Source organism: Triturus cristatus, chromosome 2_1, assembly GCF_964204655.1.
Source record: "Triturus cristatus chromosome 2_1, aTriCri1.1, whole genome shotgun sequence".
NCBI lineage: Eukaryota > Metazoa > Chordata > Amphibia > Caudata > Salamandridae > Triturus > Triturus cristatus.
The window spans coordinates 565,186,687-565,204,761 of NC_140581.1; the positions used below are offsets into that span (position 1 = coordinate 565,186,687).

At 47.9% G+C, this 18,075-nt stretch overlaps 1 protein-coding gene across 1 annotated transcript in view; it reads right to left on the reverse strand.

The window, feature by feature from the left end:
* MBLAC2 (metallo-beta-lactamase domain containing 2) overlaps positions 1-13,332 on the reverse strand; it is a 100,594-nt gene extending 87,262 nt beyond the window's left edge. Inside the window, exon 1 of the mRNA XM_085632456.1 lies at positions 12,753-13,332. Coding sequence (XP_085488582.1) covers positions 12,753-13,215 — 463 coding nt within the window. The 5' untranslated portion in view covers positions 13,216-13,332. The remainder of the gene's footprint in view (positions 1-12,752) is intronic.
* Positions 13,333-18,075: the final 4,743 nt, after the last annotated feature.

Here is an 18,075-nt window from a genome sequence, read left to right on the forward strand (position 1 = left end):
CTGTGCCCTCTGGGCATCACGCGCTCTAGGGAACTAGCTACTGCGTTGTGTGCTTCGGACCCCAGAACCTCAGGAAGCTGCAGCGGCCAGTGCTTCCCGAACTGCTGCTTCTTCTGTTTGCGCTCTCACGGTCTTCAAGGTGCTGCACAGTCCCACTACCAGAGAAACGGGGAGCAGTGTGGCCAGGGAAGAAACAGAGAGGCCGACACCAAGCGAAAGAGGGAGGAGTGAGGGGAGAACAAGACCTCGAGAAACACTCTCCCGCCAGGCACTAAGAGACAGAGTGAGGGTAGACACTGAGAGACAGGAGGAAACATTGTCCCACTCGGTACCAAGAGACAGTGTGAGAGTAGACGGGGATAGACCCTGGAAAACACTTCCACCTGGCCGGCACCCTGAGACTACGAGAGAAGTGGCCAAGGGGGAGACCCGGTGAAAACACTCAATAATACAAATAAATAAATAAATAGATTGACAGAAGAGTCACTTACCTCAATGGCAGTGTCCTGTGAATGCTGTGGGTTTGGCAGCTGCCACTGTTAAGTAACAAGCTGTCGCCGTGAGAGTTGGTGACCACTGAGAAGCGCGCGTTGTGCCTCACACACTGACACAATGCCCGAAACGCCGAGAGCAAAAGAGACGCCGTGTGGGTGCACATCTCCTGTCCGGGCAGGCACGGCTAACAGGAGACAGGGAGCGAACAAACATGCCTCCCTTGCAATCAAATGGAAGGATTTTCCATGCGTGCCAATAAATAGCATGGGTGGAGCTTCCACCCCGCTTCCGAAGCAAAATCCACGACAATAGTCTCGAAAGTAAGCAGCGCATAGGCAAGACCTAAAAAAAAACCTAAATCTGTTTTCCTCCCTGTACAAATTGAAGGATTTCACATCATTCAGCCTGGACTATTGTAATGCAATACTTGATGTTTCCCTAGTCACCTTTCCACCCATTTGGATTGTTCAGAATGCTGGTGCAGAAATGATCCCGACGTTATCCACCAACAACTACATTCCTCCTGCACAGATCAGTCTTCACTGGCTACCAGTGAAGCACCACATTCTGCTCAAGGCTATATATGCCCAATTCACAAAACCATTCACAGCTCCAGACTTACTCCTCTGTCCACTCGGATCAAGCGTTACTGCTATTATTGCAGCCTACATTCTGACTATCACACCCTTTTAGTAGTTTGATAGTTTAAACATGCAAAAGTGTATGTTACAGCTTATCAATTGGCAGCTACCACCAATTGAAATCTTGTTCCTCTGGCTATACACCAGTAGTCCAATTTCCTCACGCTAAGGAAAGCACTGAAAATCTGGTTTGCTGATTCTCACTATTCACAACATTAATCATGCAATATATAGGTCTATTCTTACACAGCATTGAATGTAGTGTCAACAATAGGGGGACTACAGTCAACACTAAAGGGAGAGCAAATGGTGGACTGAATGCTCCATGATGCAAGGACGCAAAATTTTCCGGGATATGATGTAGTGTCCGGCCACACCCTTTCCCTGCCGAAACTGATTTTCATTACCTCCTCTACCATTTATCACACGTTCCTAATGTTCCTTTTTTGTAAAAATTTAATTACGGCCCATTGAATACACCTCTTCCGGCCCGAGCCAGTGAGAGTACGGCCCAAGCCAGAGAGTACGGCCCATGCCGGAGATTCCGACCCGACTGCGGACGTAAAGATACGACTCATAAATGACCTCTGTGAATACCAAAAGTCGTAAAGTTTGACTTTCGTCTCAGATTGCTTTTGTAAATCGGGCCCAGTTTTGTAAATCGGGCCCAGTTGCCAATTTATTAGTGTACTTCAATATCAACCTTGACAGTTCAAGACAGAGAACTGACTTTGCATTATTTGTTTTCATCTAATGGTAAAAAGCATGCAACCGGGGGCGAGGCTTGGAAAGCCATCATGGCAGAAGCCATCTAGCCAAGCTCCGTCTCACCAAGCCCAAGATCCACCTTAACTCTTCTTCCAGTATCAGACCAGCAGATAGGGTAGGATGTCCGTAAAAAGGGGGGGCGCAAGAACGACGGCGTTTCGGCCTGCAGAAGTCTAGGCCATCATCAGGACAGGTTACATTTGAATTAAAAGCAGTGTCCTGATGATGGCCTGGACTTCTGCAGGCCGAAACGCTGTCGACTTCAACAGCGTAACTTCTGGCGCCCCCCTTTTTACGGACATCCTACCCTATCTGCTTCTGCAATTTTTGTATCATTTATTGCTTGGATGTCTTGAAAATGTAAACTACTTGTTGTTTTACTTTGTCCTTCGTCGCGTCCATCCCCATCGCTGTATATACCACGTCACGTGTCACTTGCGCCGTCACAAACTTCACAAGCACTTGTGCACAGTATCCTGTTGGTTACATGACAATTAATGTAACACAGTGCTACCTTCCCATGTGCCTGTACATATGATGTTTAATATGTCCAACATATTTTAATTGATTCCAATACAAGCAAACTTTACATGAATATGTCTCCCAGTGTTTCTCCCCGTTTCAATTGAACCTTAACTCTTCATCCGGCAGACCAGGAGACAGCAGTCCTGGCAGTGGAACCCCGGTCGACGATCTGGTGCCGGGTGGGGGGCACATCTGGGCGCCCGAAGATCTGTCCCCAAAAGGAAGGAGGCCTGGCCCTGGTTGCCGGGTCTGCGTTGCGCCCCGTCGTCGTCCAGCTAGCGTTGAGGCTGCGGACCAGAGGCGTGGCCCGGCAGGATCCGGAGCCTTGAGGCAGTGTTGCAACAACCGGAGTGGTGCGGGTGATTTCCACAGCCTTGCTCATCGCAGCCTTGACGAGCTGCTCACAAGTGGCTGCCTCTCCCGCAGTAGTCTACGGAGCTGCTACCAGGCGGGCTACTCCACTGGCAGCCCCGTCTCAAGACCACAGCCAGATGCGTCACCCATCCCCTCCCGGCACCAGATCGTCGACCGGGGGTTCTGCAGCCAGGACTGCTGTCTCCTGGTCCTCCCGATGTAGAGTGAAGGCAGATCTTGTCTGCAGCCACTTCTGAGCAGACCATATCTCTAGCAATGCCGAACAGAAGCCTCCGCCCCTCAGGAACTCGGGCGGAGGCCTAATACCTCCATCCCATGAAGGCCTGGCCAGTACAAGGTAGCCTCGCAGTGCTGGATCTGCCCTTGCAACATCGGGGGTGGGGAAACAGAGTTTACAATTACTATCATTACATCGCACTACTATTACAATGCGGTTGTTACAACGACCACGTTGTTAGTACGCGATGCATTTACATCGCAAGTCATTACAACGACTTGCACTAGGGGGCGCTGAGGCATTGGAAATTTATTCCAACACCTTCCCTACTGTTGCACAAACTGGAGTAGGAATAGTAATTAATACTATTCCTAAGTCCAGTGTGCCCCCTAGTGTAAGTTGTTGTAATGACTTGCAATGTAAATGCATTGCGTACTAACAACGCAGTCGTTGTAACGACCGAGTTGTAAAAGCATGTGAGGTAATGCATCGCAATGTAATGCAACATATTCTCGGGGTGGGGCCCACTCCTCTTGGGGAGCGGTGGGGGCTCGGTCCGGGTCCCAGACAAAATCCGTGTCATGGGAACACCCAGTGTAGTTACACACTACCCCCCCCCCAAATACATCACAGAGAGGCCAGCAATCCCGGTGACTGCATTGGCCAATTGTAGCGCGGGTGGGGGCTGTGGGTCCGGCGAGTGCGGTCCTCCTATGGGGTCCACTTGGCGGTCCGTCCCCAGGTTACAGAGGAAGAGGAGCTAGGCCCAGTGTGGCTTGTGGCCTGGGGCGTTCTGTTTCCATGAGGCCCGGCCCGCGATGGCTCACCCAGACACATACCTCAGGGACACCCAGAGAGGCGAGCAGACCTACGGAGGGTTCGCCACTGTCAGGAGACAGAGGGATAGGTGACACACCTCTCCCGGCCATCATGACAACAGACAAACCCTCAGGCCACACCACAAAGCAGAGTACACTAGACCAATATACCACTGCCCCTGGAGGGGCAAGCAATGTTGATGGTGGGGGTCCTATCCCAGACAACACTGCCCTGCTCGCCGCGATAACCCAGGCCCGTGACACGTTGGATGCTAAGATAAGTGCTATCGGCTCAGAGGTCTCTTTCCTCAGACAGGACCTTAGAAAGACAGTCAACCGTATTACTGAGGCCGAAACTAGAGTATCGCCTGTTGAGGAAACGGTCGCACCGCTACAAAAAAAAGTCAACAAACTCAAAGTGGTGTCGCAGGAGTTGGCCTCTCATGTGGAAGATGCGGAGAGGCACTCCAGGCGAAGCAAATTGCTCTTTATTGGGTTTCCAGAGGGATGTGAAGGTACCTCTATAGAACGCTTCCTCACGAAGTGGCTGAAATGTCTCCTGCCAGAAGACCCCCTGTCCTCCTGCTTTGTCGTGGAGCAGGCCCACCGGGCGCTCATAAGGAAGCCCCCGCCCGGGAAAACGCTCCGACCTGTCATAGCCAAATTGTTGAACTATATGGACCGGAACACTCTTCTGCAATACGCCAGGGGTCATAGAGATAAACTAATACACCACTCTCATGCCATTATGATTGTCCCCAACTATACTCAACTTGTTCAGCAACAGCGTCATTCATTTGCTGCGGCTAAGCGCCGGCTAAGAGAACTAAACATTTAATATATGCTGCTCTACCCAGCACGAATGAGAGTCATCTACAAATCTAAATCAATATTCTTCAACACCCTGGAGGGACCTTCGCATGGACTGAGGAAGTTGTGCGCTTCAAACCACACACCCAGCCCCCACCAGAGTCTGACTCCTCACAATGTACTCACAGGAATAACAAAAAAAATTCCACCTCCAAAAGACGACACAGGCCAAGATCAAACTGTCGCTGCCAGACACAGGGCGATAAGTCATGACTGTAACGAGGACGTCGCCCTGCCGCAGGCTCCTGATATAGATGTTCGTTTACCCAGGTTCCGTAGTCTGTCCATGGAGCACTACCAGTCTTAGGGGACTCTAACAGGTGCTTCCTGCACGCCCGTGAGCAACCATGGTTAATGACATTGGGAAGTTGGGGAACCATTGGCAGGCGTATCCCGGGGTCCCTTGTTGGGCCGTGTGAGCCCCCTGGCCACGGTTGACACAGTTCAGGCACAGGCACAAAGGCTCAGTCATCTCTCCTCACACACTCCACATTTGGCAACCCCCCTGAAACACAGATGGCCACGAATACCACCAACACTCAGCCAGGATGGCTTAATGTTCTCATTAGGAATGTCCTTGGGGTCCTGGACAAAATCAAACAGGGTGCTGTCCTAAGGCAAGCTAAACGACTGAAGGTTGACATCCTCCTCCTGCAAGAAACACACATGATGAGCATCAAAGCACCATGCCTAGCCCGATATAGTTATGACCAGGTCTATCATTCGGGCTTCGTCAGTGGGTCACATGGTATAGCAATCCTTATACATCGTAGGCTCCCCTATAGCCCCTCCAAAGTTTGGTCAGACCCCAGGGGGCGATACACCATTGTAGCGGGCTCACTATATGGTGAATCACTGACGTTGGGAAGCTTCTATGCCCCCACTCCCCTGGGACAAAACTGCACCACCTAATCTCTACCCTGGGGTGATCGCATGGCGAGCGTACCATCCAGCCGAATCAGGCTATACCTTCTTCTCTGCAGTACACGGTGTCACTTTCTAAATTAGAGACTACCTCTTCCTCCCACTTCCACAGGGCCACGTCGCTCTCCATCCAACCTAGGGGTCTCTCGGACCATTCCCCCGTCACACTAAAGTTGCTTATGGGGCCTCACAAACCCCCTTTCAAATGACGAATGTCACTATTTTGAGCCCAATGTTGACGCCGCCCCCTCATGTACAATATTGTAGGAAGCAATTAAACCCACAATCTGATGTACAGACATCAGCTACCGCAGGGGAGAAAAACATTGCCACCTTGTGCAAGGGGTGGACCTGGAGACACCCAGCGTGCCTTGGAGGCCGAGGTGAGGGGGGACCAGGGTGCTGGAGCAAAGAGCCATCTCCTCCTTGCGCAACAGCAATTGCACCAGTTTCTCACTAACGAAGCCCAAGGCGCGTGGCAAGCTACCCAACCCAAAATGCCTCGATGGGGGAATAAATCGAGTAAGATGTTACATCGCCTCTGTCAGGCAGTGCAGTTGCCCAGTCCCAGATCTCGTACTGCGAAATACAGAGGGGATCCTATGTACAACCCCATGCTCTGTCGCCCAAGTGCTCTCATCCTACTACACGTCTCTAAACACCATGAGGGAAACCGTATCATCAGATCAAATCGGAGGATTCCGAAGTGTCATACCACTTAAATCGTTAGCCGACCATATTCGTGAACAGCTTGACGCACCAATCAATGTCGAGGAACTTGGTGCAGACAATAAGCAAAATAGAAATCATTTTACAGTAGCGTTTATGGGGATGAGCTGAAATTTATTGATTTGTGCCCCTGAAGAAAGAAACCATGTACTGAGTATTTATGAATTTGTAACATATTCTGCAATTGTGAATGCGCCCGTAAACATGCACGTACAGACACGCGATGTGCACATCTCCTGTCCCCCTTCCATCCTCGCAAGCCTCATGCAATTTTACTTTCTTTTTTTTAATGCGCACGCACGCTTCACATCTACAGCATGCCTCACCCCACTTACCGGCTCTTGTGGGGACTCTGCGCTGCTCCTCGGCTGGTCTCACGTCTTCAGCAGGGCATTCAAGAACGGCGAAGTTCGCACGCACCGCCACTGGGCACGAGCCGCAGGCAACGCGCCGCCAAGCTGACTCGATACGTTAAAATGCGGGCGAAAAGTTCTAGGTACGCCCATACGCGGGCAGCCCTCATGCCAGGCTGACTCGATACTTAGAATGCGGGTGAAAAGTTCCAGGTACCGCGCATGCGCAGGCAGCCCTCGCCCTCCCAGGTCTCCTCCCTGGCCCAGATGTGGAGCTGCTTTTAAAAGAGGTGCAGGACGCATGGGGCTTCGGCAGTGCTCGTCACCTCACAGCTCTCTCTGACAGCCCCACCGAGCCGCAGCCATGTCGGACCAGGCCCCCTTGGGTGGGTGTGGCTTGTTTCCCCTCTTGGGTGGGTGTGGCGTGTTTCCCCTCCTGGGTGGGTGTGGCATGTTTCTCCTGCTGGGTGGGTGTGGCGCGTGTCACCTTTTGGGTGTGTTTGGTATATTTCCCATCTTGGGTGGATCTGGCGTGTTCCCTCTCTTGGGTGGGTGGGCGTGTTTCTTCTCTCTGTGGCTTTTGGTAACTCTACCCATACGTCATTTCTTTCTTGAGATCGCTCTCTGCATGGAACAGGCGCTACTAGCATGGCGCTGGCCTCAGGAACCGAACGTAAAATGATGCCCCCAACAACCCCCCCACCTCACCCCCCACACACACACCTACAGAATATGACGACGACCACCCATAAGTATCTCAGATATTCATTCGTCTTGGGCAGAATTAGTGCCCGCTGAAGGGCTTGATGGCCCCTGAATGGCTGGGGCCCCCTTACGCCGCAGGTGCTGCAGGGGCCTGCATTACGCCCCCAGCAGCCCCCCTCCAGACGGCAGAGCTCCACAGACAGAGCAGCTGCCGTCTGCAGCATCTGGCTGCACCGGAGGGACTGACCCCCAGCGTGAGCCGGCACACTCCCGAGGCCCAGGCTGAGACGCCTACGTAACTTGAGCATCCAGGGACAGGGAAAGGCACGTTGTAGGAAATGAAGGCTGCACGTTGGTGGAGAGGGGGAGTGCGGTGTGTGCTTGGGTCTGCGGAGACGGTGGATTAGAAAGGGATGGTACAATGATGGCTCAGAAAGGCTGCACGTGTTGATTTGTCTACAGCGCTCTGTAATTAAAGCGATCCTTAAGTGTGTAAAGTGAAATATGTTAACTGTAAGCGAAGCACTCACTCCCCACTTACACTGATGCAATAACACAATGGACCAGAAGGTGATTATGTGAAATGCAAACTGCAGGCACCTCTGAACACACCAGCAAGGACGTCTATGCAGCATCTTCCAATGGGCCCTTCTGCTAGCTCAGGTGACGCCAACAGTGTCAATTCATCACAATCAAATAGTGGGAGGGATATCACACAGCCTGTGACGTCCCACTGATGAGATCACAGGAAGTGAGAACAAACGACCCATCACAGGAAGAGACAACACACAATCCTTCGAACCTATTAAAGGGCCCTGGTTCTAATTGGGACTTCTAAAACAGCCATTTATTTAATACTCAGCAGAAACAGGGCTACCCCTACTTGACAATACCTAACAATACCTCATATTCAATGAATCCTGGCTAGTGTGTGATCTGTCATGGAGTCACGGCTGGGAACGGAGCCTTTCTTGGTGAGGGCCGGACTGTCCTTTTCAGCTCCTTTGTCCACGGGAGAAAGATATTTAATCGATCTTTAAAAAGTCCTTGCTGTGTATTTTAGGTCGAGCCTGGGCAGCACATGCTCTGCTCTGTGAGGCATGCTGTAGTCAGGTAGGGACTTGAAGCTCCGCCCACTCTCCGCCCATATTTTTCATTGGCTTGTGTCATTGTCCACTGTAGACTGTGGCTGTTCTTTGCTCAATAGGCTTAGTAGTCCCTCCTTAGTACCATCTTGTCTCAATTTGTAACTTCCCAAGGCGACACCCCCTGTTACGAGTGTTGTTACTTGGTAGGCTTTGCTTTAATTACAGCCTCCGAGCACAGCAGGCAGGACATGTTCTCTCCTAATGCTTTTTAAAAAAATGTTATGGCATGGGCGCTGGCATTTGCAATGCAATCGGTCTCACATTTGCGAGAGTTTAAGCTATTGGCATTGTAAATGACAATGCCTTTTATTTATCTGTTTAAAAAACAAGACATAAATAAAAGGCATTGTCAATTACAATGCCAATAGCTCAAACTCTCGTAAATGCGAGACCTATTGCATTGCAAATGCTTGTTTAGTTAAAGCTTTGACACCCTTATTATAGACCTTTAACACTTTTCATCCAACCTAAATACCTGCCCCCTCCCTCTAACACACGCACAGTCAGAGATCCCCTCTCCACCACCTTCCAGGCATTTCTAATGTAACCACCCTACTACATACACTACATGTATACCAGAGGTCTTAAAACTGGGTTGCACGCCACTGGGAGTGTGTGCTGCGTTTGTCAAGGAGGCACAAATGAACCTGCAAGTACTTACAAACGAAAATGGCCTGGGAGCACTGCCCAGTTTATTTGGCACATTTAAGGATTGCCTTCACTTCCATGCAGAGGTTGAAGTGCATAAACAAGTGACAATCACGAGTACCCTGGGTCAGTGAGTGGGGTGGCTGGAAAACAGGATAAACTGTTTTAGTATTTTGTCAATTGTTTTCACCTTTAGGTAACTGCATATAAAAAGAAATGTGCACACCTTAAATAAAAAAAGAAACAAGTTAAATTCTTATGAAACCTCAGTTGCCTAATGCAATCAGTTAAGATGTTTGTGTGTGACCACAGTCAGAGAATTGAATCCTGGTTGGGGCAGAGGCGAATAGTCACTTACGTACGTACAGTGCTAGGAGGTCCAAGAAAGTATTGTGAATATGCAACTAAACAAATATTGGCAGCTAGGAAGCTCAGTCACCGCACCACCTAGTGTACATTAGTATTGCCCACCTCAAATGACCAGCTATCAAATGGTCTTAAATCTAACTTTTTTTGATCATGCATGGGCTTCTTCAGGGTAGTGTTATCAAGGCAGTAGTGATGAAAGCGAAAAATGACAATGTCCTATCGGAGTCCTCCGTCATATATTCAACTTCATCGAAATGAAAATAGAAGCTTGAGCAATCAGAAACGCTAGATTATTTTCAGAGTCATAGTTCCAAGTGAATAGGCTTTAGTTCAGGTATATTGATTCAGTAACGCGTGGATTTGGCGGTGACAGGACGGATACTTCTACTGAACACTATTTTACCCAACAGAATCATTATACCTGAACTAAAGAGTATTCATTTGGAACTGTGACTCTGAAAATGATGCTTGGGAGAAACACGTTGGCTGCGTATGTTTATTCTGTCCTCCAGATGAAAGAAAAGCAATAAAAGAACAATAATGCTAAAATAAACTTCTCTACTTCACAAAGAACTCTGAATTTGACTTTTTGTTTTTCATTTTGCCTCAAATTTTTGGTAATACTGTGAATATGCACTTCATTTTTTATATCTATATACTTTAGTAATAAGTGATCACATTACACCTAGAAAGATGTATATGTGTCCACTGAATGTATGCACTTCAGAACTCAACTGGTAACACCCTTTCATTACCGCTCAAGAAGACTAAACCTTTGCCCCTATGGAGCTCCAGGTAACTCAATCAGTTAAAGCATATACTATCTCCCTAGTAGCCTTTATATTTTGTAATTAACCAATTTCACAAATTCCACTTCTCCCAAGCAGCAGGCACATTTTCTCAGTTTCAGATCACAGGAGTCCCATCTTTCCCTTTCAAGGAAGGCATCTCAAAGTCAGCCTTTCAGGTATGGTTGCTTTTGCGAAAAGGTGAGTCCTAGGATGACACGGGGGGAAGGGACAGCAGGGTTGCATTCAGATACAGAGCCGGATTTTCTCAGTGGAGGGTCATTAAGGGGGGTCTTTCTTTAAAGCACCATCATACCAGTGCTGTGGCACTGGGGCCAGTGTTGCACCTGAATTATGGTTGTGTTACTACAAAAATGGGGAGTGGGCCCATTTGTTGGTATCAGGACCCAGGTCATACTTGCTTTGCACGGAACACGGCCTAAGTTAACAGGAAAGAGATGTGTTTTTTTTTTCTTTTTTATAACACAGGGACCAGCTAGCATGCTTTGTGCTTTAGGCCTAGGGGTGACGGTCAAAGAGGTAGGCAAAGTAGACAGCCTGCTTTGCAGAACATAAGGGATCATTGGTGTTGCATGTGCAGTGGCACCAGGGCACAGAAAAATGAGGGGCTAACTAAAACCCCCTCATGTTTTACTAATCCTTCCTTGAAGTAGGGTTCAATGCACACTTTCTATACCAATGTTGCTTTTTGGATTTTTCAGAAAGGGAAGAGCAAAGAACTTGTTAATATCTGTGAATACAATGTAATTGCACACCATGATATATGCAGGCCCAATAACAGCAATTCCAATAAATGCAATGTCTATGGATGCCATGAAATGTGCTTGCATAACAATGTTGATCCCAGTAGAAACAATGTCAATGTATGCTATAATCTATGCACACATAACAATGTTGATACCAGTAGAAACAATGCAAACGTATGCCATAATTGATGCACTCATAACAATGGCGATATCAGTAAAGACACTATTTATGTAAACTATGACAACTATACGCACAATACTGAGGATGTCGGAAAAAATATCAATGACTGCCATGTTAATTGTGCACGTTAATGAACTCATATCATTGCTGTTGGATTTACTCAAGGTGACCTCTCCATCGACCCTGAGTCAGAGATACGTGGTCAGACAGGCTCTGCGACCCAAACCCGAGCATATCAATACAGGTGGGGTTGCACTTAGTCCAAAGACAAACACGCAGCACCCACGGAAAACCCTGATCGATCCCCAAGGAAACAGGTCCGAGGAAATTGGCCCCAATAAAACACGCGCATTACCAGAATACCACAAAGATAGATGTCACATAAAGTTAGGAACACTCAGCGAATCAGGACTCACACCACATGCAGTGATCACATGCTCATCACGCCGGACATCTGGACACATACACACTGGCCCACACTAGCTCTCCCTGAGGTACAGAGTTACCTGTGTCCCCCTTATCAGATGGTTGTACTTGTTGTTTATGACTAGGCTAAGAACGCCAGATTGATTTATTGTACCTCACGAATAGTATAAATGGTCAGCCAAAGCTTCTGTACAATAAGACAACTTCAGACGCTGCACTGTCAATACTCTCCCAGCTGTTACGTTTAATTAAACCAGATTGTTCCTGTTGTGTCAAACACCTTTTGTCTTTTCATTTTTTAAGTTAAATTCATATCCGAGCAACAACCTATCGGTGAAAGGTGCCACCTTTGGAATTGGGGAACCAGACTCCAGCGCTGCATCAGCTCAACATCCTGTGATTCTGGAGAAATCACAATCTCACCATGCCAATAATTAAATAAAATGATGATTCTGACCTTGAGTGATGAAACGGGTGCTCATTAAGTGTTAGGATGCCCTTGGGACAAGTTCGGATTATATACTCCCCAATCCTCCAACAAAAAAACAGAGAGCAAGCTTCTAGATTGGATTAGTGATTGGGCATAGGAAAGGATGAAAGAATTGGAGTTAGCCTGCTAATCGGGGTCGCAGTTATCCATAGTCAAGCAAATGCAATTGCACTGGGACCCGGGTGTGCGAGGGTGTTAAAACACCCCAGTTAAGGGGATGGGAGTTTATTGGTCAATGCCTGTGTTTGATAAATTTTCTATTGTATAATTCTAGCATTTTTTGTGGATTAGGAGCTATAAAAATAGTACCCGAGCTCACCCCTCCCTTCAACCCTGCCCCTCACACTACCTCAATCCTTACTGTAAATTTTAGGAGGGGGTCCTGGGTTCAAAACATTTTGTTTTGGAGGGCTCACAGCAAAGAAGTTTTAATAACTTTAAGTATATACCGTCACCAACAGCAGGTGTAGCATACCCTCTAAACAAATATAAACCGCCAGCCCTCCCTCCTTTACCCTCTTGCAGCAGGTGCGTGGGCTGTACGGGCTGGACGCGGTACTGCCTGGCCCCCCAGCCCGGGCTGGGCTCACGCACCACCTCTCGGTCGGACAGCCAGGTGACAGTCTCGTAGTTGTCGCCTCGGGCCAGCGCCTCGGCCTCTGCGCGGTGAATGGCCACCTGTGGAAACTGGTGCAGCCCGCCCGAGTGGTCGAAATGAACGTGCGTTGCTAGAGCTAGAAGTGGGCGACGGCCCCGGGGGGATGCGCTACCCTGACCCGCGTCGTCTCCCAGCAGCCCAGAGGCACGTAAATACTCCGGCAGACTCCGCAACCCCAGTCCGGCGTCAATTAGCAGGTCCTGATGTGAGCCCCGCTGCAGCCAAATGTTGGCGCGATTGCCGGACTCGTAGTAGCGTTCCTGGATCCAATACAGTCCGTCACCCAAAGATTTGTGCGCGTACCAGTCCAAAGCAGCCATGGCAGCCAGTGGCTGGACTGACGGACGTGGGCAAAGTCCCCACCACACCACACGGAGCAACCGTCACCGACAGACTGTACTCCAGTCCCAGCTTAAAGGACTTCCCGTGCAGACAACGCCCAGCAGCTTTTCGTACAGCCAATCACGAACGTCGGCCGCGTTGAGCGACAGAAGAGTTGACCAATAAAAAGAAATGGAATGGGTTCCTCAGCTACTCGTTGGTCGTCTGAGAGGGAAATAATATTCCACTACACTCTCGGACCATTGCATTGATTCGTTAAAAACATGACTCCTGTTGCTTTTAATCATCCTTAAGTGCGATGTCGGAAGCAGGGAACATGGTGTTAGTAAGCAAGTACTGCCTTGCTGATGCCACTGTCGCCTTCTGCCTTTCTGTATTTTACTTCTGCATGTATTTATAGAGCGAGCAACGGGCTTACCTAAAACGTGCTAGAGCGCTTCACAATAGAAATGGATCTCAAATTAAATTCACTTTATGGCTGTCAATGTCATGCCTTGATAGTCTCACTTAGTGGCCCAAGCGGGCGTGGTTGGTGGGGCATGATGTGCCCATACATTTTTAAAGTGAAAAGATACGGTTAATTCCGAGAGCTGGAATGCTTTAGCGGTAGTGTAAGGCAGGGAGTCTCCTCTGCAATAAATCAGAAGGCTGGCAGACAGCTAAACATATTGCCAGGGTACCTGCTGCCTGAAAGGAATGTAAATGTGCGCAACTGGTCAATCTGAAAATGTAAAGGGAGCTCTGAAGCCGAGATTGACTTTAATTAATGGAATCACTTGACAGTACCTGATGACACAGATTTATAATTTTTGAATGGCATTGGAAAGGATTTACGAGCGGAGCTGTGAATTGCGTGCTTTTTGAAAAGGGGTAACACGGGCCACTGTGTTGCAGGGACCAGTGTTACGCCCCTAACTATTCTCCACTGCTCCAACCAGGTTACAGTTCTGTGGCTGTCTGGTTTCAAACACAGACCTCTGCAGTGCATTCACTAAAGGTTTCATATCCCACTGATTAACTTAACTTGCATTTATTTTACAATTAAGCTGTGTGTTATTTTATATGTGCATACATGAAGGTGTAAGACGGAAAAAAGTTACAGGTTTTTTTTTAGCCATGCCTTTGACCCTGCCCCCATGCTTACTCGCTCCTCCCTCATTGTGCACAGCCTCAAAGTTCCCTTATGTTTTTTTAATGCACTTCGACCGCTGGTCTCATTATTTCTCAGTCTCAGTTGTCTTTTTAATGTAAACAGTTAGCTAACAATGCTGTTTTTGTTACATCACTGTTCTGTGCTTTTTTGTGTGTGTTTTTTTATAGTGCAAACTCGACCATAAGGTATTGGAGCGCTTTACATGAGCACCAGTTTCATTATGCAAGGCCACATTCATTTTTTGTAGGCACAGGGAGATTAAGTGATTTTCCCAGAATCACAGGATGTTGAGCCGATGCACAGACTTGAAACGGTTTCCCCAGTTCCAAAGTCAGCAACTCAGACCATTACCCCACATCCTCTTGAGATAAGAGAAGCATTATCGAGTAGCTCGTGTAACCTAGGCTCTTCAGATGAAACAAACTACTTTTTGTACTCTGCGTTTGCTGTTGCCGTATCCTCCTCAGCTCTTGAACAGGTAAATGACCACGCCACACGGAGCTCTATAACACGTGTCTTATTCTTCAGCATGCAACCGTTAACTTAACACACTTCGTCATAAACTTTATAAATCACACCCAGATACCTCCCAACTGATTACTTAACTTTGAAGGAGTCTGCCGGGGACCATAAAGGTCCTACTGCACATGATCACACAACACTACATCCCACCCTTTGTTAAATAAAAAGTATGGATAACATATATATATAGAGTTCCCCCATGAGTCGTCAAGGTGCTCGCATCATTCTTCAAGATCGAGTCATATGAGGTGTAGGAGATGCAAAGTCATCGTAGATTTAGACAGGGCGGCTCCTCCACTGGGGCAGAGGAGCATCTCCCCGCTGCTTTCCCGCAGTGCGAGAAGCAGAAACATAAAATGGTAATAACTATCATTTTATGTTTCTGCTTCTCGCACTGCGAGCAAGCAGAACAGAAGGGTTTGGTTTCGGGTGGGTGGGACTGCTCTGTGAGTAGGGGAGGAGTGGTGTGCCCACTCCTGAGGGCGCAATGACTGTTTGGTCGGCCCTCTGGGGCCGCCCAAACCAGTCATGCGCACTCTGCCATTTCTCCATGCAGGCTGCAATGCAGCCTACATGGAGAAATTGGCCACCCCCTAAGCCCCTGGCTGGGTGGTGGCCCCACCAATCACAGCGCTGCCATTGCAGCATTGTGATTGGCTTAGGAGAGGGGAGGGAGGCTGCCTGCTTCCTGTTCCTGCTGGAGGCAGGAGAGCAGGCGCCAAGCAGGACTGGCGGTGAGAAAACGTGGGACCCGGCCGGCAGACAGGTACATTTTTTCTTTCTTATTATATTAATCCCCCCTCCTCCATGCGTGTCCCCCCACCCACGATTAATGCTGTGTGCGGCTGGATTTAGACTCAGATGCTTAACTTGGGCCCTCAGCTGGACTTGTCTCACTCGTGATGCCTGGTGGCGATGGACTTCGAGGCATATGATTGAAATGTGAATAGTCTCTTGTAATGTACGTTCCGGGATGTTGAATTGTCACCATTTGTCCTTTACTTGTCAGGGACCGTCAGTTTTGCACTTCTATTTTTGTTCGCTATGAATGACCCTTGACTTCGCAATGGCTTAGAAGCAGCCCATGTGTACACCTTTGTTTATCATGGCGTTAGAAGTGGTATCAGAGACAGTTCATTGTATTTTTCCGCCAGCATGATATTGATTGATTCACCACAGTCTATAATAAAAGTTGTAGGGCAGCCATTTACTTTACCTTGATCTTGGGACACTGTCCAAATGAGTTTCGGCACTTCACATGGCACACTCCTCTGGCTTGTGTTCTTCTTTGCAAACAGCCAATCCTACATGTGCACATCATCAATATCAACATTGTACATCCATCTTCTTCACTGTTGCTTGATGATGACATTGAAAAGCCTTTGGACGATGAATTTGATGACGATTGCCTTAGCTACTTGCTTCAACTGATGTTACTGTTTGGCTTTATAGGCGTAGCTAGAATGCTTCTGGAACTTCCTGGCATCCATTTACTCTTCTTATTGTTACACACTTAGTTTCTCTTTAGTTTTGCAGACCTTTATTTAAAAAAAAAATTGCAGATCTATATCTGTCCAAGGGCGGATCATTTACCTTTATGTGAAAGCAAGAATCCACATTGGAAACACTATTTATTTTTCTTCTGAAACATCATCTTATGGACCTCCACTTTGTGTTTCTACATACTTTTCATATTCAACACTGATTCTTTCTGGACTGTTACAGGATCCATGTCAGCAGCTTGTCGATCTGCACATTCCTCAGCTTTCTCAGCCATGAGTACCTTTTCTAGACTGGGTGTCTCTTCCAGCATGCGTCGTCTGAAAGAATAGGAGCGGCAACCATCGATGACTCTTAGATGCATGGCTTCTTCTTCATGGAATTCACTGAACTTGCATAGCTTGATGAAATTATCAAGTCTTTTGACAAACTCATCCATCGTTTCACCAGCTTACTGTCTTGCCTGGTTGAAAATGTACCCTTACTAGTCGACATTCTGTATTAGATTGAACTTGGATTCCAATTGTTTGACAATACGATACTTCATCAACTTGTGATATTTCCTTTATCACTTCTTTCACTTCATCACGTGCAAGGTTCATTAAGTATTTGATGATCTTTTTGTCACCTACTTCTAGAGTATCTATGAAGTAATCGAACGTTTCGATCCATGCAGTCCATCTTGTGCAAATATTCTGCTACTTGGCAGTATTGAAGGGAAGTGGTGGATTCAGGAACACAGCTGTACCATATTTAGTGCTACTTTCTACAGCCATTGCAGAACTACAATTTCTTGAAGACCTTTTGAGTCGTGCTGAATACCACCAGCTGCCTCTTTGGTTGTTTCTGCAAGGACCACCAGCTTCGTAAACACAACCCTCTGTGTTTTTTCTCTAGTCAACTCGCCAGATTTTGAGGTGGTAAGACTCTTTGTCTGTTTTCCGCCAGTGAGTAGACTTTTGTTTCTTGTACCTAATTGTCGCTGTCTTTACTGTTTGTTTTCACCTGGTCATCTCTGCCTTTAGCACTTTCTAGCACCCGGCTGTCGCTGCCTTTAGTGTTTTTTCTTTGTATAGACGATTTGCCTGTGTTATGCTGTTGTGCATTATCTCTTCTTTCGGCCTTACCAGTCGGCTTCTGGCGGGATTTCTGACTGTGCTTCTCTGTAAGGCCTTTACCTTCTTCAAATACCTTGCAAGAGCTAGAGTGGTGCTTTGACTCCATATACGCCAACAGTAGACTGCTTCTTGGGGCACATGTGGCATGCGTGAGCCATTTACTGGACCTCGGAAAACTCTCAGGGAGAGCAGTCTTCTCTCTGCAGGGCGCACTATCCCTGTGGTGCATTATCTCTTCTTTCAGCCTTACCAGTAGGCTTCTGGTGGGATTTCTGACTGTGCTTCTCCGTAGGGCCTTCACCTTCTTCAAAGGCCTTGTAAGAGCTAGAGTGGCGTATTGACTTCATATACGCCAACAGTAGACTGCTTCTTGGGGTACACGTGGCATGCATGAGCAGTTTACTGGACCTCGGAAAACTCTCAGGGAGAGCAGTCTTCTTTCTTCAGGGCACGCATCCCATCTTCATCGCCAGTTGTTGCATCCTCCCTAGCTCTGGCGCACACATAAGACCACATCACACATGGAGCTGTGAAACACACATCTT